Source organism: Convolutriloba macropyga, chromosome 12 (assembly GCF_964194025.1).
Source record: "Convolutriloba macropyga chromosome 12, txConMacr16.3, whole genome shotgun sequence".
Taxonomy (NCBI): Eukaryota; Metazoa; Xenacoelomorpha; order Acoela; family Convolutidae; genus Convolutriloba; species Convolutriloba macropyga.
Genome location: NC_134479.1, coordinates 42,690,882 through 42,713,704, shown reverse-complemented (window position 1 = coordinate 42,713,704; position 22,823 = coordinate 42,690,882). Strand labels below are relative to the sequence as shown.

General features: G+C 38.7%; 2 protein-coding genes across 6 annotated transcripts in view; one reads left to right on the top strand and one right to left on the bottom strand.

Moving 5' to 3' along the window:
• LOC142351240 (1-phosphatidylinositol phosphodiesterase-like) overlaps window positions 1–2,837 on the bottom strand; it is a 56,480-nt gene extending 53,643 nt beyond the window's left edge. For all 5 annotated transcript variants that reach the window (XR_012760954.1, XR_012760955.1, XR_012760956.1 and 2 more), the window contains exon 1: window positions 2,481–2,837. Coding sequence is in view for 2 of the 5 variants with exons in the window: in XM_075403384.1 (XP_075259499.1) it covers window positions 2,481–2,651 (171 nt within the window). In the remaining 3 variants the exon portion in view is untranslated. The remainder of the gene's footprint in view (window positions 1–2,480) is intronic.
• Window positions 1–22,823, top strand: part of LOC142351049 (transmembrane and coiled-coil domain-containing protein 3-like) — a 425,404-nt gene that overhangs the window by 274,400 nt on the left and 128,181 nt on the right. The window lies entirely within an intron of this gene.

Genomic DNA, 22,823 nt, shown 5'->3' with positions numbered 1-22,823 from the left:
TTTAAAAAAGCGGATCCAGATAATAACAAAATGGAATATTATAAAAGACTCAAGAAACTCTGCTAAGTTCTCCCAAATTATGTTCTGCCTCAAAAACTGTTTTGATGTGTTATTACTGACAACTACAAAAAAACCCAATAGCTCAATTATAAATTTTCTAAATTTGGTGATTACATTGGAGGCGCTTGCAATTTTTTTCCCGCCAACCAACCATAGGACATCTTAAAAAAGTTTTGATTTCAGATTCGTAACCACAAAAAAAGTCTTACTGAACCTAAAAAATTTAAACTCAAACAAACCACCAGGTCCTTCAGATATCCAATCATGGGCTCTTAAAGATGGATTGTTTTTTAGTTGACGCAGTTAAATCGTTTTTAAACCAATTTTTAGCTGAACAAAAATTTCCTGAAGATCATAAAAAGGCTGTTGTTACTCCAATTTTTTAAAAAGGAGAAAGCTTTTTGACTGAGAGTTGGAGACCAAAATCAATTACAAGCTCATTAGCAAATATTTTTGAGCGTTTTTTTCATGAGCAAACCTTAGAATATCTTGAAAGTTTACGCTGCTTTGCAATACTCAATTTGGTTTTCGTAACAAAGTCTCGACAATTGACGCCCTCGTTTACTGTACTGACACTATCAGGTACCACATAAATCAAAATAATTTTATCACTGCAGCTTAAGTAGATCTGTCTAAAGCTTTTGGTTCGATAAATCACAAGATACTTCTTTATAAACTGCATGAGTTGGGATTTTCCAAAAATGCCCTAAACCTAATAGAAAGTTATCTATCACATAGGTTACAAGAAAACGTAGTAAATCATGTCAAATCCGATTGGATTGAGTTATATCAAGGTGTCCCACAGGGAAAATTTTTTTGGTCTCCTTCGTTTTAACCTGTACCTTAATGACTTGACCAAACAAATACTTGCTAATACAAAACAAATTCAATACGCCGATAATACTATCGTTCTTTTATACTATCATTCTTACATACAATATGGACCAAACATAGCAACATTTAATCTTGAACAATCCTTAAGAAAGATTTTTGAATATTACGATAAGAACATAACGTGAAGAAACAACGTCTAATGCTCAATCACTCAAAAACTGAATTTATTGCATTCTCAAAAAATTCAAAACTAGAAGAAACCAAGAGAAACCATCTGTTAATTGGTAATTACAAAATACCAAATGTGGATTGCTTAAAGTACCCCGATAAATATCTTGATTGCACATTATGTTTTCAAGAAGATTTGAAACAATTATTACGCAAAATGGCTACAGGGATAAAAACATTAAACTTTATTTCACGCCAGTTCCCTGAGCAGACAAGACTACTACTTCTAAACGCCTTCGCGATAAGTCATTTACACTACTCAGGCCTTTGCTGGCCAGCTCAAAAAACTCCTGCTTTTTTACTTTGGAGAAACAATTAAGTTTGGCTGTAGAGACGGGCTTAAATCGCAAAAAGTACGACAGTTCTTCTGATCTTCTGATCTAAAACTAAAACATCAAATTCAGACAAAAACATTTATTTGGAATGCAAAGTACTTAAGAAATTTATGAAATTTACCAGTTATCAGCTTCCGATTTCTGAAAAACTACACTTACCAACATAAAATCTACGCTACAGCCAGCGAATCAAAAAGAAACTGCCTCAATCACAAAATAAATTCATCTGCTCTAGAAAACTTTGTCCTGAATATCGGCTCAACCCTCCATAAAAATGTCTTAATATGAGTTTTTATAAAAACATATTTGAAATGGATGCAAGACCAATAGTTCTAAAGAAGCATCTTAAAATGTTTTTCTATCATTTAATTAAACGAAACTCGAATAATGCGTTGTACGGCAAGGCATCATGGAAAAGTTTTAAGTTTTCCTAGTACCAATGTCTCCATTTAAACCGTAATATATTTAGTTTATTTCATTTATACTCTGACCTACACTGCCCATTTAGTTGTTTGCTGTTAATAGCTGAATGGGAATACAATGTGATTTTTTTGTTTAATTCAGAAACTTCTAATTTTAAACATAAGCAATCTTCGGGTCTTACCCATTATAGCCCCCCCATTAAATTATAATTCCTCATTATGGTATAATTACTATGACAGGGTGGGGGCTATAAGTTATGTGGCCAGTAAGCTGGGGGGCTATAATGGGAAAGTCCCCAATCTTCAGTTAAACAGCGAAATACGGAAAAAAAATATCCGAGTTTTTTCAGTCTTATCGTCGTCTTGTTCGGTAGCACTGCACGCACCGGCAGTTTTCAATTTTTTGATAGCGATCAATCTAATATTTTGTCTTTCATGCAAAAATTCTAAGCTAACTGATCACGCCAATCTTTTCTTGCGTGTGAAACCGACGATAACTAAATTATCTCCAAAAAATTTGGCCGTTTTTGTTCGGCTTTCAAAATCAGAGATAGTTTTAAGCTTGTCGATTGTAAATAAATACCAATTTAATCTAACCCACCTGGGACAGATGCCACGTCCCGCTAATGTGACTCATCCAGTTAGAACCAGACACCCCTGAAGCTCCTAAGGCAACCTTTGTTGACTCCAACAGAATTATCACCAACGATATCATTGCAGGTTGAATTTGTTTCGATAATGAAAATAAAAATCGACCGCTCACTGTTGCCATTGCAAAGGATAACAGTGGTGCCCTGACGTCATTATATAATTAAATATCAAATTAATTAATTAATTAATTCACTTTTTAGGAACTAATATTTGTCTAAACTGATATCTGTTTGTTGTATACTTAAAAGACATACATAAAATTAATATCCGCCTACTTGATTCACTTATAAAAAGCTTTTTCGTATTACAAAACGAGGGAAAATAATGACAGAGATTAGAGTCGAACAATTTGCTAACTCCGTTTGAAAAATAATCGTCTAAATATTGCCCTTCAGAAAAAACACCACTATATGTCAAGAAAAGAATAGGATCTATGGGTCTTTATACCATTATAGCCCCCCCCCCCAACTTAGTGGTCAGATAACCTATAGCCACACACACACACACACACACACACACACACACACACACACACACACACACACACACACACACACACACACACACACACACACACGCACACACACACACACACACACACACACACACTTACACACACACACACACACACACACACACACACACACACACACAATCATGGTAATTATACTATAATGTGGGCTATAATTTCATTGGAGGCAATAATGCGAAAGATCCGGATCTATTCTGTTTTGCCCCCCCCCCCACCTTAGTGAGCTTTTTTACGCCCCCACCCCCTGCGCATCTGCTATTTTTTACATAGTAAAGCAGACCCTACCGAGGCTCCCATTACAGCCTTACGTATAAAGAGATAGGGCAACTTATTTCTGCGCGCGAAATAGACTTCTCTAGCTCTCTCAGACTAACCAATTCGGCAAATTATCGAAAAGGCACTCGAATTATAACGGCATATAATATAGTTAACACCAGGGTCAAGATATTGAGTATGCATATGACGTGCTCAACTATAACTACAAGACTGACTGAAAACAGCCGTACACGCGCTATATAAACGAGAATAGAGTCTTCTCAGCTTCTGGTTGGTTGGAGGTGTACACTCAGTATTCCATCTGCTACATCCATCAAGGTTTGAGAGTTTTTCGTCCAAATCAATAGAATGTAGCTGAAATAAGTTGAATGTGTCATCGGTGACTACTTTCGTCGTCTGAGATCCCTGTCTAGTGAAGTCTGTGGCTAGACTCTTCTGTGATTGACCCATGTGTTCTCAGTTTTGGAGTCAGTAAGAGTGCCAGATACAGAGCGTGCTGGCCAGTATTGTCAGTCCGGTAAGAGTATCCAGCTGTCTCCCTCTGCTTGTGGGAGCGTTTTAGTCTGTAGACTCTGTCGCATGTCTAAGGAGACTTCAATTCATCTCTATCTGGTTCAAGTCTTGTTCTGATCCAATTTTTCATATTTTCCTATTCTTAGAATCCATCATTAGCTATTGGGAGCTGCCTAATCCCTTAAACTTTATAAGTTTAATTCTTACTGAATAATTTTCGACCAGAGAACAGAAGAAAAATAAAACTTTCCTTATCTTTAATTTGTATTAAGAAAGAAAGTCACAAGAAAAATGAATAAAAAAGGAAAAAAATTGAAATATAAAGAGAGAGTTTACAAAAATAAAAATTTTGATTGAGTTTCTGTCGGGAAGTGCGTCTCTTTTAGGGACACTAAACCTCGGGATGTGAATCTGCCCAGCAGTGGTGTTTGAACTCCTAATCCGGGCCCGACTGTCAAGATCCGGGAAAAAATTGAGAACGCCATTGGCCAGAACCAGACAAGCAGCAATAGCTTCAGGGTACACATCCGGGTTGCAAGGCGGCTGCCTTGCCAGTAGGAGGTTCAGGATCTATTGTTACTCTGCGGACGGCTCTCGGTTGGCAAACTTGTCGGCAATCCATTTTATGTAGAGCAGGTTGATGGCATGGATGTACATACACATCGTAGTGCCTCTTTCTACACATTGGAGGACGGATCAATAGAGACGAGGATGGGTCGATGCGTCGTACCGCATAGGGGAACAAAAGGAAGCAGTTTTTGATCGGCGCAAAATTCTTCAAATGTTCCTTTGCAAAACTTAGGGTCGAGGATGTAAGATCAATTGAGATTTTACGGAGTTTTGGTCTTCATATTAACATTTTGGTGTAGGGAACCGATGTGCATAAGGGATTTGTGTGGTGAAAGTGATGATGGGAGTGATCATATACATCCATTTGTGTGGGATATAAAAATCCGAATTGTTGGTAAAAAAAGATCGTACTTTCGTTGAACACCATAGGGAGCCGCGACCCTGGTGAACATTGTGTTCAATAATCTTCTTAGATACGCCAAAACAAAAAAGTATTTGGACGAGTGCTATATACGCCAGTTCTGTGAATTGCGGATAATTGGTGTAGAATTGGGCGCACTCGAGGAGAAAGTTCTTGTCGCTTCCCTCTTCTGCATACTCATTTAATAGCTGTCCGATTGGGCATGTGATAGATATGGGTTTTTTTTGTACGTTACGGGGGAGTGGAAATGAAGATATTTCTCTCTCTGGGACATGAATGCCGTGTTTTCTGTTGATTTTCAGAGGATTTGTAAATTGGTGGAACAGGAAACTGGGTCCGGGAGAACTGTGGTATGTGTTCTGGGTTGGCACAAAGGAATTGGATTTTATTTTGGATGATGAAGGCTGTGAGCCTCGGGGGTGGGTTAGTTGAGGGTCATGATGTGGCTGGCAACTAAGGTGCTCCATATAACTGGGGACATGCAGACCAGATAGGTCTCATGTCTCGTTGTGCGGGGTCGTCCTCGAGGAGCAATAGCTTCAGGGTACACATCCGGGTTGCAAGGCGGCTGCCTTGCCAGTAGGAGGTTCAGGATCTATTGTTGCTCTGCGGACGGCTCTCGGTTGGCATACTTGTCGGCAATCCATTTTATGTAGAGCAGGTTGATGGCATGGATGTACATACACATCGTAGTGCCTCTTTCTACACATTGGAGGACGGATCAATAGAGACGAGGATGGGTCGATGCGTCGTACCGTATAGGGGAACAAAAGGAAGCAGTTTTTGATCGGCGCAAAATTCTTCAAATGTTCCTTTGCAAAACTTAGGGTCGAGGATGTAAGATCAATTGAGATTTTACGGAGTTTTGGTCTTCATATTAACATTTTGGTGTGGGGAACCGATGTGCATAAGGGATTTGTGCGGTGAAAGTGATGATGGGAGTGATCATATACATCCATTTGTGTGGGATATAAAAATCCGAATTGTTGGTAAAAAAAGATCGTACTTTCGTTGAACACCATAGGGAGCCGCGACCCTGGTGAACATTGTGTTCAATAATCTTCTTAGATACGCCAAAACAAAAAACTATTTGGACGAGTGCTATATACGCCAGTTCTGTGAACTGCGGATAATTGGTGTAGAATTGGGCGCACTCGAGGAGAAAGTTCTTGTCGCTTCCCTCTTCTGCATACTCATTTAATAGCTGTCCGATTGGGCATGTGATAGATATGGGTTTTTTTGTACGTTACGGGGGAGTGGAAATGAAGATATTTCTCTCTCTGGGACATGAATGCCGTGTTTTCTGTTGATTTTCAGAGGATTTGTAAATTGGTGGAACAGGAAACTGGGTCCGGGAGAACTGTGGTATGTGTTCTGGGTTGGCACAAAGGAATTGGATTTTATTTTGGATGATGAAGGCTGTGAGCCTCGGGGGTGGGTTAGTTGAGGGTCATGATGTGGCTGGCAACTAAGGTGCTCCATATAACTGGGGACATGCAGACCAGATAGGTCTCATGTCTCGTTGTGCGGGGTCGTCCTCGAGGAGCAATAGCTTCAGGGTACACATCCGGGTTACAAGGCGGCTGCCTTGCCAGTAGGAGGTTCAGGATCTATTGTTGCTCTGCGGACGGCTCTCGGTTGGCATACTTGTCGGCAATCCATTTTATGTAGAGCAGGTTGATAGCATGGATGTACATACACATCGTAGTGCCTCTTTCTACATATTGGAGGACGGATCAATAGGGACGAGGATGGGTCGATGCGTCGTACCGTATAGGGGAACAAAAGGAAGCAGTTTTTGATCGGGGCAAAATTCTTCAAATGTTCCTTTGCAAAATTTAGGGTCGAGGATGTAAGATCAATTGAGATTTTACGGAGTTGTGGTCTTCATATTAACATTTTGGTGTAGGGAACTGATATGCATAAGGGATTTGTGTGGTGAAAGTGATGATACAGAAAGAGATGGTGGTGGATCATGTAGAGCATCTTTGTACAATTCACTTAATGGGAGTGATCATATACATCCATTTGTGTGGGATAAAAAAATCCGAATTGTTGGTAAAAAAGATCGTACTTTCGTTGAACACGATAGGGAGCCGCGACCCTGGTGAAGATTGTGTTCAATAATCTTCTTCGATACGCCAAAACAAAAAAGTATTTGGACGAGTGCTATATACGTCAGTTCTGTGAATTGAGGATAATTGGTGTAGAATTGGGCGCATTCGAGGAGAAAGTTCTTCTCGCTTCCCTCTTCTGCATACTCATTTAATAGCTGTCCGATTGGGCATGTGATAGATATGGGTTTTTTTGTACGTTACGGGGAGTGGAAATGAAGATATTTCTCTCTCTGGGACATGAATGCCGTTTTTTCTGTTGATTTTCAGAGGATTTGTAAATTGGTGGAACAGGAAACTTGGTCCGGGAGAACTGTGGTATGTGTTCTGGGTTGGCACAAAGAAATTGGATTTTGTTTTGGATGATGAAGGCTGTGAACCTCTGGGGTGGGTTAGTTGAGGGTCATGATGTGGTTGGCAAATAAGGTGCTCCATATAACTGGGGACATGCAGACCAGATAGGTCTCATGTCTCGTTGTGCGGGGTCGTCCTCGAGGAGAAGTGTCGGTTGACGGAGAGTTGTCCGTAGAAGTGGGTCTCTCGTATGGAGGTGGTTTCGGGCAGATGTGGTGGAGGCACTATGCATCTGCCATATCTCGGTGTGTGCATCCGAGTTGTTGCTGGTAGCGGTGCTAGTGCTCGCATTTGTGGAGGAGGGTAGAAGATTGGTTGCGACCTTGGTTGGGAACCGCGCGATAGACCACAGTAGGCCCATTTTGGGACTACAGTTTCCGGTGTCGAGCGTTGTGACTGCTTAGGAAGAACTTCTTCAGCCCACGATTGTTGCTGTTGTTGCTGCTTTGGGGGTTATTGAACCTGTAGCCGTAGCTTGTGGGAGTAATTGGCCGTTCCTAGCACTTCTGTCAGGAAGATTGAGTCACTCCCAATGAAGAGCGGTAGCTCTCCTACCGAAAAGCCACTTGAAATTGAGGCCGAAGCCAGTGGATTCACCCAAAAATATGTGGCCTTATACACAAACTGCGGCTGAAGAGACGCCGGTGTTTGCATTTCTCATACCGGCACGGATACTGGAGGATCCAATACAAACATGTGAGAGGTGAAGAAAAGATGTCGTTGACGTCCAGCTTGATGAGATAATATTCGGTCGGTTCGGCATTTGGAAAGATTGGTGATTCCTCAGAATGTGAAGCCGGAGTTGGGTTGACATCTGTTGTGTCACTAAAACAAAACAAGTGTTTTTATCCGAGTAATTTGCAAGCTTAAAAAGAGTTCTACAGGATCTCCTGAAAATCAAGACCTTGCTCAAAAACCAATCAAGATGTAATCAAGTCAACACCGTCAACATCAGACATACTTGAACCTGATTTATCCTAGTTCACGTAACGAATTGTGGCCTGGCCAAATTAGAAGAAAAAAAGCGATCTATTCCCCTTGCTATACACTCCAACAGGCGACCAGACCCTTACAGTAAGAAGTCTACGGAGGAAAGGCTAATTGCTTCTGCTACGGAATTTTATAAACGCGTCAACAGCGACGTACTGTTGAAACGCAGAAGGCAAGGCGCTACCAAAAACGAAAATTTCGAATATTCCACAAGCTCTACATATCAGGGTCCGGAAAATGAGAAGAGCAAGAAGAGAACAGGAGGAAGTTCCATTTTTATTCAAAACGGCAGATCATAATTAATGCACATTGGCCGAACAGGATCTTTCCGTGACAAAAATCCACCCCGATTCACCAATCAGGTGCACGAGCACAAGTTCAAGGGAGACTTGAACACCAAAATTATTCGGCTTCGGAGACTCAAGCACCAACTCAAAAAAAAGGTATAACGAATTGGACGGCAAACAACGAAGAGACAAAGGGACGACTCTCTCAACGAGATACCTAAGGCAAATAACTATTCCCACCCTCATCAAAGAAGCCAGTCGTTAAATTTGTGCGAAAAACATTTTTACACATTCACGGGACCATCGTATCACCTCTGCTCAAGCCAATTCGGCACACAATTTAGCAGCACACCATTGGCCTCATCATTGGACAAGAAAATCGCGTTTGGGAGCGGAAATGTACTGGACAAGTCTGAAACAGAACAAACCAAGCAATCAGCCTTCGAAATGAAATAAAACTTTACCCTGGAAGGGACTTTCTACTAAGGCTTTCGCAAGAATCATTTCCGCTCTTTTTATAATCTGGAATTGAGACGCCATGTATGTTACATTGGTCTAGCGAAATGGAGATTCATATTGAACGTACTTCAAACACTTACTTGCAAAGTCTAATTAGTACAAACTATTATCAGTTGCATGACAAAACTCATTCTTCAATCTAATCATTCAGTTTGTTGTCAAACTAAATTTTGATTATAATCAAAGGCAAATGCGCTGTTACATTAAGTCGTTTCATTGCCATGCTTTCCAATTCTTTTTCAGCTGAGGGGAAATGTGGAACACGCGACTGATATCACTCACTCAAAGTACTTATATAATCGCATTGCCAAATAGTTTCGTATAGTGCTCGCTCATCGGTTTTATATATCCTACAGTGTTCGTTGATTTTTTTATTATGCGCATGACACCTAATGTTATATAAATGACCTCGATTCTCACTCAATGCTCAAGTGTTTGCCTTTTGTCTGCCTATGTAGGCATATGTCTTTATGTAGTCTTTCTCTTTAAATGTTCTGATATAGAACATTTGCAATTCAATTATTGTAACTTTTCGTCTTTTGTTCCTAATTGTAAACGTTACAATTAGATGAAACACCAGTTGCTGAATTTTATTAAACTTTGACAGAGTCAGTTTAGTCGCAGAAATGCCGACTACATTGATCTTACGAAGTCTTGCAAAAGTTAACTCTTAAACCAAGAAAAACAAAAGCTAAAATTATTAAATACATTTTTTGACAAATCAATTGATCCTGCCGAGACAACTGATTTCTTAATTTACTTCCAATGGCAATTGAAAACATTTTGTGAGTTGACTAACTGTAATTTAGGCTGTTCGGAAGAGGGCACTAATTACAAAACCTTATGTGTTGTAGAACGATGAGATATGATTGTGTTTGAAACTACAAGATGATCGTCTGCAGAAAAAAAACGACTATAGTTTCTGTCCCCAAAAGAGAGTACATTGGGTCATAATTGGGTACATTGGGTCATTTGACCATAATGGAATCGTTTTAGATACATTTACACTTACCAGGTTCAGATAATTTTCCACCTGAGCTCAGCTTAAGGTTTTGTTTAAACTTACGGTATGTATGCGCCAAGAAAAAACAATTCATCATAGATTCCAAAACTTTCCACTCCTTCTTTCGTAAAAAACGCACACCACAATCTGCATTTTTTCATCCATTTGCTGATTCGAAATTCGACTCTTCAGACCCGGTCTTGCGTTCAAATTCTTGAGCAATCTTTACGAGAGTCTCTTTTTGGGAGTAAAAAATGTCTTTTCTCTCTGCAATTCCATGACGCTTTCGATTCCCAGGGGAGTTCCCGGTCGTTCAAGAGTTCGCCTGCATCGTTTGAAAGTATGTGATTTTCCAGTTTCAAATTGTGACGTCGTAGTACAAGATATTCTCATTAATGAGACTTACTCATTGAAATAGAGACGGTCACATGACACTTTTCCGATCTTTTCCGGAAAAACTCTTCTGGACATTTTTTTGTTTCGAAACCCGTGTTGAGAATTTCGCCGGGTTCAAACATAAGAAATCGTCGGTTTTTTGTCGGTTTTAGGTCGCCGAAATCGATCAAAGTCCTTACGTTGTTTTGTCGTTTTGATCGATTTTAGTCGGTATTTAAACATAGGAAGCATCGGTTTTTTCCGTTCTAAAAATCTTACAAAAGAGACAGTCTTTGTCAGGATCCGAACCCCCAGCCCCAAGTTACTTGCCACCTTCTGCTCCACTGCACACACCTCTCACGACAATCCTCAATATTTTTTTCATCAAATACCAACGATACCGACAAAAACTCTCGTTAATCGACACTTCTTACATTAAATACCGACAATATTGACCAAAACGATGATAATCGACCTTTTCTACATAAAGACCGACAATATTCGACAAAAAAAAAGACTTCTCTTGCGTCGATTGCGTCGCAGTTTTCATCACGGGAACCACAGTTGCAAATAACGCTACAATATAGCGCTTTATAATGTGCTCTAAAATCACCAGAGTGTGCGGGTTTTTTATTATGATTTTAACTTCGATTTTGAAAACTACGCGGAACACGGCATTAACGAAAAAAATTAATTACACAGTATTTATTATAGCATCAAGGATAAAAAATATTCAGTCTTCTAAAACTCGAAGCAGATCAACTCAGTCAATTAATTTGTAATAAAATCTTAGAAATGCACCCAAAAAACACGTTTGCATTTTGTACAGCGTATTTGTCAAATTTTCTTTCTTTATTTAGTAGCTCTATTTAGGTACCAACTCGCACCAACAAAACAAAACTGCTTCATTTGTTGACGAAATACCCATATTTTTTACAGTTAATAAGTTAGAACATAAAACCTAATCCGCCTCAAACAACTAAGAATTTTGCTCTAACAAATCGTTACGTTTTGAAAACGTTATTTTTTGAAAGGAGCGACAAACTTGAAGCTAATTGCGTTACGTCCTTGATGCTAAATTTAGCGACAGTATCATTACGTAAATTGGTGATAAATTTCCCAAAATTCGTCGCTAATTTTCGCATCACTTTGTACCATTCTTTTGTCTTCTCAGTCCTTACGTTTTTTGTAACTAATTATAGATTTTTTTGTAATCAGAACTTGGTCTCTCACCATAATTGCTTGCCACCATGGTCCAAACTATGTTCAGACTTTCGTTTTTGATCTGTCATACACAATAAATTAATTCAGTGCAGTAAATTTATTATACGATGTACTTAATTTATTTCAGTGTACTTATTCCTGAAGGGCATGTGTACAAGTCAATGTTATTTCACATGCTAGTCTGTTATTCCCATCTCCCATAGCGGGAAATTATTGTTCATGTTTGTTATGACTTCTGTAATACCAGTTGCCTTAATTCTCACTCTTTTAGTTTTGCACTTCGCGTACAGTTGCTCAATTTAACTTATTCTTCATTAACTGTCTTTACTAATCAAGTAAAGTAGACAAATAATTACCAAGCAATTCGCTAAGCTGATTCATTTTGGGAAATTGTGTAAAGCGCACTCGCCGCGCAAGTTAGGACATAAGACATAATCGCCACTCGCGACTCAAGATCAAGTACGCAATCTCATCTGCGTACGACATGGCGCAGTCAGCAACTCAGAAGCGGACCCCACTTGGCATTGAGCCATTTTGGGATAAACCTAGTGCAGACCCTCCGTTGAAATGGGAAAAGTGGCAGATGCAGGCCAAGTTAGCTCTTCTTGCGAAGGAAAATATTACACTAGACACTTTTTTGGAACTAAGACCCGAAACAGTACAACTACCACTTGAACCTATCTATGAGGATACGATAACAGGATCATCGGCACAATCGGAGAAGGAAAGATTGGCGAGGAACGCTCAATCAAAAATGAACTGGGAGAATCGGTGTCAGAGACAACTGGAGATAGGAGTAATGTGTGGAGATAAACCATGGGCACAGGCCGATCGAAAGACTGTGTCAATGCTATATCTCAGTTTGGGCACCGAAGGACGTCGAATTGTTTGTAGCCAAAACCCACACCTCAAGATGGACAGTCTAACAACAGCAGAACTTTGGACAATCATGGAAGCAGCATTTATTCGTCAGCGCAATATAACATTTGATAGGTACGTATTTCTCACCACAAAACAGACAAGAGGAGAGTCTATCGAACATTTCTTTGGAAAATTGAAAGAACTTTCTCAAAAATTGAGAACTCGGGAGTCAAGAAGATACTCTTATCAGAGATTTATTTATTGCAAATATGTTAGATCCGGAAATTCAACGGGAATTGTTGCGAGAAACTCTAAAACCAGCTCAAGCATTACGTTTGGCCATAAATATGGAATTAGGTCAAAGAAATCAACTACAAATTACAAACTCGCAATCTGGTCCGCAGGTTAATGCAGTAATTCCTCAACGATCTTTTCGACCACCGAGTCATCGGCCGACTACATCTAGTTTTACTCGACCACCAAATCAACTCTGCAGAAACTGTGGTTTAACTTGGTCAGCTAATCATAAAGTCAAGTGTATTGCGAGAGGCAAGACTTGCAATAACTGTGGTCTACAAAATCATTTTTCGCGATTGTGCAGGAAACCGAAGTCATCATCAAATAAACCCATCCGATCTAATGTTAACTCTGTTGAAGAAACTTCAACTGACCAAACGGTAAACGCCATACAAAATATGAATTATAACCCGCAATGCGAATCAGACTACGATAGCTTAGATGATAATATGGTCGCCAGCATTGCAAGTAACGCAATACAGATTGAACCAAAGAACACCATCTTGCAAATTGGTAATACCCAAGTTGGACTTCTCATTGATTCAGGCAGTGTATGCAGTATTTTACCCGAGTCTCTTGCTTCGGAAATAGTGGAAAATTCTCCTCTTGCTCGTTGGTAGATGATAGCGCCTCCCCAGGAACTCAAAACATTTTCAAACGAACCCATAAACGTGACGGGTATGATACAGGCACCAATTGCGAGCAATGGATGGCGACTTGAAGAAGCTGAATTTGTGGTAGTCCGTGACGGGCTAAAACCACTAGTTGGTAGAGACCTATTTGACGCTCTCGGAATCTCAGTAACTCAAATCCCAAAAAATGAAGGTAGTATGGTCAACACTATCACATCCCAATGTCCATTTAAAACACGTATTGCAAAACAATTTCCTCAACTTATTACACGTATTGGTCGCTCAAAAATACACATTGTTAAATCTAAATTCCATCGAAATTTTCAACCAAAACACCAAAAGGGTAGAAGAGTACCCATTAATTTACAAGAACGTGTAAATAATGAAATTAAAAAACTTCTTGAAGAAGGACACATAGAAAAATTGAATAACTGTTCTGATCAATACTTTATTTCACCTATTGTAATCACAGTTAAACGATATCAAACAATAAAAATAGCATTGGTTTCCAAAACTCTTAATAAAGCAATACACAAGAATAAATATCAGATGCCAAATATTGAAATACTTGTGGATTCCATATCACAAATAATAACAAACTACAAAACAGAACCAGCGGATAAAATATATTTCTCTACTATAGATCTTAAATATGCATACAGCCAACTAAATCTACACCCTGAGCTGCTAAACACTGTAATTTTAATATTGTAAGTGGTGACATGACAGGCACATATCGATTCAAAACCGGATTTTATGGTCTTACAGACATGCCTGCCGAGTTTCAGAAGATAATGGATTACACTTTGATTGGCCTTAAAAATACATTTTGTTTTCTAGACGACATCTTAATTGTAAGTAAAGGTTCTGAAGATGATCACTTCCAACTTGTATTAGATTGTCTTAAAAAACTGGACGCAGATAATCTTCGGATTAACCTTCCTAAATGCCACTTTGCGAAGCAAAAAATTTCCTGGTTAGGATATAATATAACTCAATCTGGGATATCGCCACTCAAATCTAAAACATCCTCTATTATGTCATTACAACCACCTAATACACTTAAAAAATTACGCTCATTTCTCGGTTCAGTCCACTATATTAGTAAACTTATTCCCAATTTAACTGAACTCTGCCATCCCTTAAGACCTTTACTTCGTAAGTCAATTAAATACATTTGGACTGACGCTCATACTCTACATTTTAATGCCATAAAAACTCGCATAGCAAATCATACAGAAAACATTCACTATAACCCCCAACTCGAAACACGAATCAAATGTGATTCTTCTCGCTCCGGATTGGGAGCAGCACTAGAACAACTAACAGTTGATGGTTGGAAGCCGATCTCTTTTGCATCAAGATTCTTAAATAGTAATGAAGAACGTTATAGTATTAACGAATTAGAACTTCTTGGGGTAGCATGGTCCACAGAATATTTTAAAAATTATTTGTATGGTAAAGAGTTCACTATTATCACTGATCACCGCGCATTACTTTCCATTTTAAAAGAACATCGATCAAATAAAAGTTACAATAGTAGGTTATCACGATGGGTTGATCGTCGTTTGCCTTATCAATTCTCAATAGAGCATCTGCTCTGCGCGAAGATGGGACTAGTTGATTACATCTCTAGAAATCCATATCAACCAGCAAAAAGTGTTTCAAAATATGATGAGGAATTTTTACTCGCAACATTATCAAGCATACATTCTGATGCTCAATTACTTCAACAAAAACACAACCACTTAGCTCATTCACTTAATAAATTATATATTGATATTGATGGCGAAAATAAAAATTCCACCACTAGTACTGAACAAGTTTTAACTATAGATTACGTCAAACCAAATCCTCAAACAAAAGTTAACGAATTATTCGCCCCGCGAAACAATAGTTTAAAGTTATTCTCAAAACAAACTTCTAATTTTGACATAAAGTCCGCCCAGCGTGTACGCTTAACAAATGTTAGTTCAAATCTCGCGGCGCGAAAATACAACTCTAATGTAACCTCCCTTAAATTCAATCATCAGTTTAGTAAACACGCCTCGCGCGTACACTTAACTCATAATATTAAATCACTCGCGGATCAAAAGTATAACTCACTTTTTAATCCCACTAATAGTATTAATTGTACTAGTGCACATGATCAACGAGTACATTCAACTCAAAATGATTCAGTATTCGCACATACATATCCTACTTCAAAAATAAACACTTTCAATTTAATTAATACTGATCTCGCATTGCGAGTACGCTTTTCATTTAACAAATTGACACCCGCAAGGCATAATACTTTATTAAATACTCAGAAGACTCGAATGCATTCCTCAGATGCCTCTTTTGCAAAGCAAGTTACTAAATACCAAATTCATTCTAAATTTGCGTCACATAGTCTACCATTTACAATTAATCCTTTACAAATTGAGTCTCAAATGCTTGTAGAAACAAGAAAAGCGTCACTCGCTTACCAAAATACTCCGAAATTTGCTCCAACAATTCATTCTCACTTGTCAATCAAAAATCAGTCTCAAATTCCTACCTTCTTTAGTAAGCCACACTCAAATACTTGAAATAACTCACGTGCTTTTCAAATAACAAGTGCCTTTTGCCCAAACTCAACCTGAAATTCAGTTGTCTTCCTCTTTGTCAATTAATTTAATTGAAAAAACTCAACTCTCATCAACAATGAGTCAACAAGCCTCATCTCTAAAGGGAAAATCAATCTCATCCCGAACAACAAGAGCTTCGCCCCGCGTATCATTTACAGATAATGCAACAACAAGCACGCCACGCAGATCATCCTCTCATTCAAATCTAAGCACCCTACTTACGGATAGCCCTCAAGTAGTGTCTTTTGAGAAGGTGGTGGGAAACGTGTTCAACAAAGGGTTAATCGCATCCCTAACAAGCAAGGATGCAGTTCTGAAGGAGGTTCGGGATTGTTTAATCAGGGGAGATGAAGAACGATTAAAGGCCCTCAACCCGTATCTCCATAGCTATTGGCGGGATCTTCATGTGACTGGCGGATGTGTTTGTATGGACGAGAAGGTAGCCATACCGAATGCGCTCAAAGTGGCCCTCATTGAAGATTTGCATGCGAGTCACCCAGGCAGCTGGGGGATGGTATGTATGGCTCAGCACTGCTGGTGGCCATACATGAACCGTGATTTGCTCGTCAAAGCAATAGAGTGCAAATCTTGCACTGCTATCGGTAAAAATTTAAAATCTGTTATTCCCGCAAAACAATTTAAAACGCATACACCATTTATAGTTCTGAACCAATAAATACAAATAGATTTTGCAGCACCCATTAATATCGAAAAAGAACACGAAATAAAAGTTTTAACATGTATTGATAGATTTTCAAAATATCCTTCTGCAGAATTAATTGATAATGCAAATGCATCGAATGTAATAAAATTTTTAGATAATTATATAAAAATTCATGGAGTCCCTCGTTCTTTAAGAATAGACCAAGCTCGTTGTCTTGTAGGTAACCAAGTAAAAAAAATTTGTATAAAAAATAATATCACATTAATACCAGCTCCGGCAAAGGACCATCGTGCAATAGGACTAGTTGAAAGACTTATTGGTCCTATTAAACAACGCTTATCATGTATAACAGAAGCAAATAAAGAATTAAATTCGTTCACCATTAAAGCAGCATTAAAATCAATTATAAACCAGCTTCGCATATGTAAACATAAAACAACCAAGCTTTCGCCATTCGAATCTCACTTTGGACGCAAAGCCAATACACCGCTTAGTAATATAAGTACTCAACCGAAGTCATCTGATCTAAGTTATGAAAAAATTTTGAATCATTATTTAGATGAAGAAACTGTAACTCCTAATGAATTGTCGCCGGAGAGCACTGGGGAAACAGCCGTAGCGACGACGAAATCGAGCGCAACATGTGTAAAGCAACAAAGGACGCCACCACCCGCGAACGTCTGGCAACCGAAAATGAATCCCGTTTTCTTCGCACCACAAAAGCGCATCGTCCACTACCTCTAAAAGAACACGCCGTACAGTTGAACATTGCTCGGAAGAAACATCTTCGTAAAAGATCCAATAAAAATCTGGATGGTTTGTATGAGGTGTTGGCCCCAGGACCGGTGGTACAAAAGACCGATCAATACACTTCTGTCATTCGCGAACCGGGGAAAATGGAAGTAACTGTGCGCAATAGTGATATTGCCAAATTTGGTACTCGGGAAGAACGAAAAACAAAATTAACTGAATATATTAACCGTCGAGGACCCCGCACGCAGGAGAAGACAACTGAGGCTAAGATACTTAGCCACATCAAAGAGTCCACACGCATACAAAAGGGAGACCGAAAAATGAAGCATCGCAAGCGAGACACTGGTAGCGGTGTCTCATCAAACAAATCAAACATTGCTCGCGCAATGCGAGTACGTATGCCTAAAATTCCGGAAAATTTCGCTCCCCAAGTATTACCCGAAATTCCAGAGGCTGCTCCCGAACAGCAAATTATAACTGGAGAAGTATTAATCGCACCCGCTCCTATAAATAATCAACCAGAAGTACTCTTGTCATCTCCATCGGCTCCAGCAATAACATTACCAGATATACCGACAAGAGCAACAAAACCGACTATAAAAAGTCCTAAATATTATGGATACGATAAAGAAGACTTGTCTGGTGAATCCACTAATTCGTGTCCCACGAACTTTGCTCCACCCCGCAGGAAACGACGCTTAGGAGATATTGAATCGATACAACCTTCGGTTGTACAAACAATTGTTGACACAGCTACGCGGGTTGAACCTATAGAAAATGACTTTCCATCGCCTATCATAGGACAAGTATCACCAACAGACCCCCGTATACGACCAGCGGATCACAGTACATCAAATGAGCTCATAATTGATGAAAAAGACATGTGAAAACTCTGAATAACTAAAACTTGATACATTATTATTTATGACTAGCTATGATAACCAGTAAATATATTGTTGATACTATTTAACCGGTTTATAAGTATTAATATTATTCATATTGTTATTAAAATTTTATTTTACGCAATTTTAATTTTCATTGAAGCGGGAGAACTGTCATACATCATAAATTAATTCAGTGCAGTAAATTTATTATACGATGTACTCAGTTTATTTTAGTGTACTTATTCCTGAAGGGCATGTGTACAAGTCAATGTTATTTCACATGCTAGTCTGTTATTCCCATCTCCCATAGCGGGAAATTATTGTTCATGTTTGTTATGACTTCTGTAATACCAGTTGCCTTAATTCTCACTCTTTTAGTTTTGCAGTTCGCGTACAGTTGCTCAATTTAACTTATTCTTCATTAACTGTCTTTACTAATCAAGTAAAGTAGACAAAAAATTACCAAGCGATTCGCTAAGCGGAATCATTTAGAAATTGTGTAAAGCGCACTCGCCGCGCAAGTTAGGACATAAGACATAATCGCCACTCGCGACTCAAGATCAAGTACGCAATCTCATCTGCGTACGACATGATCAGACCCTTTTGTGACTATTGTCCAGACCGTAGCACTTTCCCAACCCTATAATTTTGGTCGCACGTGACCCCTGTGTGCGACCCAAGTCTGTCTCATCAAAGGTGGCTTTGGTATTATATCAGTTGAAAAAAAAATAATTCCCGTTTACCATAATAAGATGAGCTTCCAAGTTTTTGCCATGTTATTAGTATTTCTAAAGAATAAGATCAAAAAAATGCAACCGTGGCAAAATTTTGCACCACTACACTACTGCTTAATTCATATTTATGTGCTAGTATACTCAGCCATGCATGCGTGTTTGGTTTTCCTGACAAAATCTAAGCTATCTGAAAATAGAGTCATCGGTGCCATCTGTTCAAGTAAGCAAGTGCAGTAAGTAATCCATTTTGAGGGAGTGAGGGAAGTTATTTGAACGCTAAGAGCTGCACTCAATTGCTCTGCTTAAAACTATAAAACTATAAAACGCATTGGATTTAGATGCCCTAAAATGCTAATAATTGTCACAGCGAAAAAGGGGATTGCACAGTTTACGTATTTAAAAACTTATAACAATTAAAACGGGTAATAAATCTGATAATCGGTACAGATAATTGAAAAATGCTCCTTTTTTTCACTGTCACTGAACCCTTTGTTGAAAAAAATCAGATTTCTAATAAGTAGTTAAATTATTCGTTGCTTATTTATCACTTGGTTTTTGTTGAGATTAAAATATTATTAAACTCATATATAAATATTACTAATGATCAATTTGGTTAGTGTGAACATTGCTATAATGCTCTGACTACCAAGATTTTTAATGGCTTCCTAAAATTTCATCGGTTTTCCTTCCGATTACGAATATCAGCAGTCATTTCTTTGCTATTGGCAAAATTCAGTGCATAAATCAACCGGGCATAGTCTTTCGTTATCATATCAACAACAATGCATCCCAAATGTTCTGGCCCTTGGCGACCTTTCAAGAAGTTTGCGATTTTTGGATTGACAAACTTAGAGTATTTTTCAATGCCACGCAACTTCACAAAGTTGTTCGCACTTGTGTAAGTGAAATAAAATACTGGGTCGGAGGAGTTGTCGCCAGTTAGCTTGTTGGCTTCTTCCATGTTGTTGATCAAAGCATCCACGTATTTTTGACAGGAATTCTTTGAGGGAGGCGTGTTTCTGCGTTTATTTAGACCCAGGTCGAGGTAAGGGCACCCTTTCACGCGAATTTTTTGTTGAAACTTTTTGAACTGTATTTGCGGGATTATTAGCGGCTTTAAGCGCATTTTTTACATTGTTTTCAGAAAACTCCTGGATCAAGGGCTTAATTTTTTGCAACAAGTCTTTTGGTCATTTAACAGTCATAGGTAAAAGTACCAATAACCAACTCTATGGTATGACTGATCATAAACTGACAGGGCCTTCTTATGGGAAATGACCAATTAACCCAATAAACGGATGAAACCGGCGGTGCGACCGGAATCGGCTCTACTTCTTTCCACCCAGACTCGCAAAACCCCACATATCTTAACCCCATATCGTTTAACCCCTCTATCATTTAACCCCGCTATCATTTCACTCCATTATTATTTCATTGCGCAAATTAGCAGCTGGCAATGAAAATGATTGAGGGGTGAAAAGCGGGACACCACCGGAATCATAAGGAAATAATAGAAACAATGCTTAACAATATTCAGAGAGAGCACAGTGTCGATCGGAAAAAAATTAGCGGAAGTAAAATATGCAGGAACAGTTCCTCCCTTGTTTTTTGGATCACAGTCTGGCTCCCAGTCATTCTCCTCTGACTGTTTGGACCAGGCTCCATTTCTTTTGCACAGTCCTAATTCCCCATCTTCACAGCCTTTCCCCTTCCCATTGAGAAGCACAACTTTTCCTCTTGCCTCGTCTAATCGAGGAATGGTCGTGCTCGAATAGAAAAGATCTTTGTTTTTGTCAAGGTATGTCTTTATATGGAAAACTGCCTTCTTATTTCTTTGTTCCCATATTTTCATTTTAGAAAATAACTTTAAAATTTGAAGCGCAACTTACTCCGCTTTCAGTTTTCGTCTATATGCGTCCTCAGTTTCAAAAAATTCAACTTATTCTTAACCTATAGATTGTCAAGGTATGTCTTTATATGGAAAACTGCCTTCTTATTTCTTTGTTCCCATATTTTCATTTTAGAAAATAACTTTAAAATTTAAAGCGCAACTTACTCCGCTTTCAGTTTTTGTCTATATGCGTCCTCAGTTTCAAAAAATTCAACCTCTTCTTAACCTATAGATTAATATTTCAGAAGACTCATAAAACGATTAAAATAGCTAGAATTCAACGAGGTAAATTTTAGCAAAAATTAAAACATATCCAATCTAACATTTGCACTTGAATTGTCTATTTTGATTATTCACTCTTTTTTCTTACAAGGCAAATGGTGGCATACAACGCAAGTGGATGGAAAACTTCAAACAATGTGGACAGTGAACAAAACCTGCCGAACCGTACCGCACAGCCAGAGTAGATAAGAGCTGAAGCAGGGTAATTTCAGCGTTAGCTGCGGTATCAGATCTAGAACAGAGTTCCCCCAGAGTGCGAGACCTCTCAACTCTATGTCTTGTCTTAACAGAGTAGAACACCGAGTAGGTTTATTCTGGAATTCGCGTTGACAGAGTAGAGCCCGGAGTAGGTCTACTCTGGAGTCTGTCTTGACATAGTTGATCACTGAGTAGGTCTACTCTGGTGTCAGTCTTGACAGAGTTGATCACAAAATAAAACTAATTGTATTGATCTAGTATATTAATTTCAAAAAAATGATGTTTGAAATATTAAATTTATCTAAAGACAAGACCATTCAAAAAGTATTGCGAATCAAAAACGAACCCAACCGCTGTGAAAAAAAAATAGTATACCGTTAGTGCATGTATCTGACTCAATGGATGAACTTAGACAGCTTTCCATAACAATCGTCATTTTAATCAAATTTTCCTCTTAATTGGACCGGTTTTTTCTTTCAGCTGGACCCCCTTGGGTTCTGATCAAATCCATCAGACTCTATATGTGCCTCTGATCAGTATATTGGTTTTTTGTTGCCTCTTAGCAGAGCCAACATCTCTGAGCCAGCTCTATCAAGAGTTGTCCCAGAGTAGGCTGCCCTGAGCCAGTTCTGTCAAGAGTTGTCCCAGAGTAGGCCTGCTCTGTGAAGAGTTGTCCCAGAGTAGGCCTAGTCTTGGTCCACCCCTGTCAAGGATAGCCCAGAATAGGGCTACTCTGGGAGCTCTTCTGTCAAGGCTAACCACATACATCTACTCTGGAGCTACTCGCGTGAAAAGTGATCAGACTCTGATCCAGCTATGAGAGTTTCCCTGAATTTACTCTGTTCCAGTTCTGATCTGCTTTTGATGTAAGATACGGGGATATCTCAAAATATTATTTTTGCACAAGTATTCAAAATTTTTAACTCTAACTTGCTCTACATCCACGATCCATTAAGACATAACGAAGTAGGATTATCTTGATTCTCAGAACGCTTAACTATACTGAAAAGTTAACTGCTTAGTTTGATAAGCACTTTTAGAAAATTAATATTCCCTTGCTCCGCTATCAAGGCTTTGAGCTCTCTCACTTAATCACTCTTTTTTATATAAAGAAAGAACCATTTCGTCAACATAAACCGCTTTCCTTAACATCATAGCTTGGTATATCGCACACACTGTATAATACTTGACTCCGTATAATACTTAACCTACAAGGAGAAAATGAGAAATTTAGCCAGAATTTTTATTCTAATTGGCAAAAAAACTCATTGGTCAGTAAATCACTAGTTCGGTGGACTTTTTTCTTT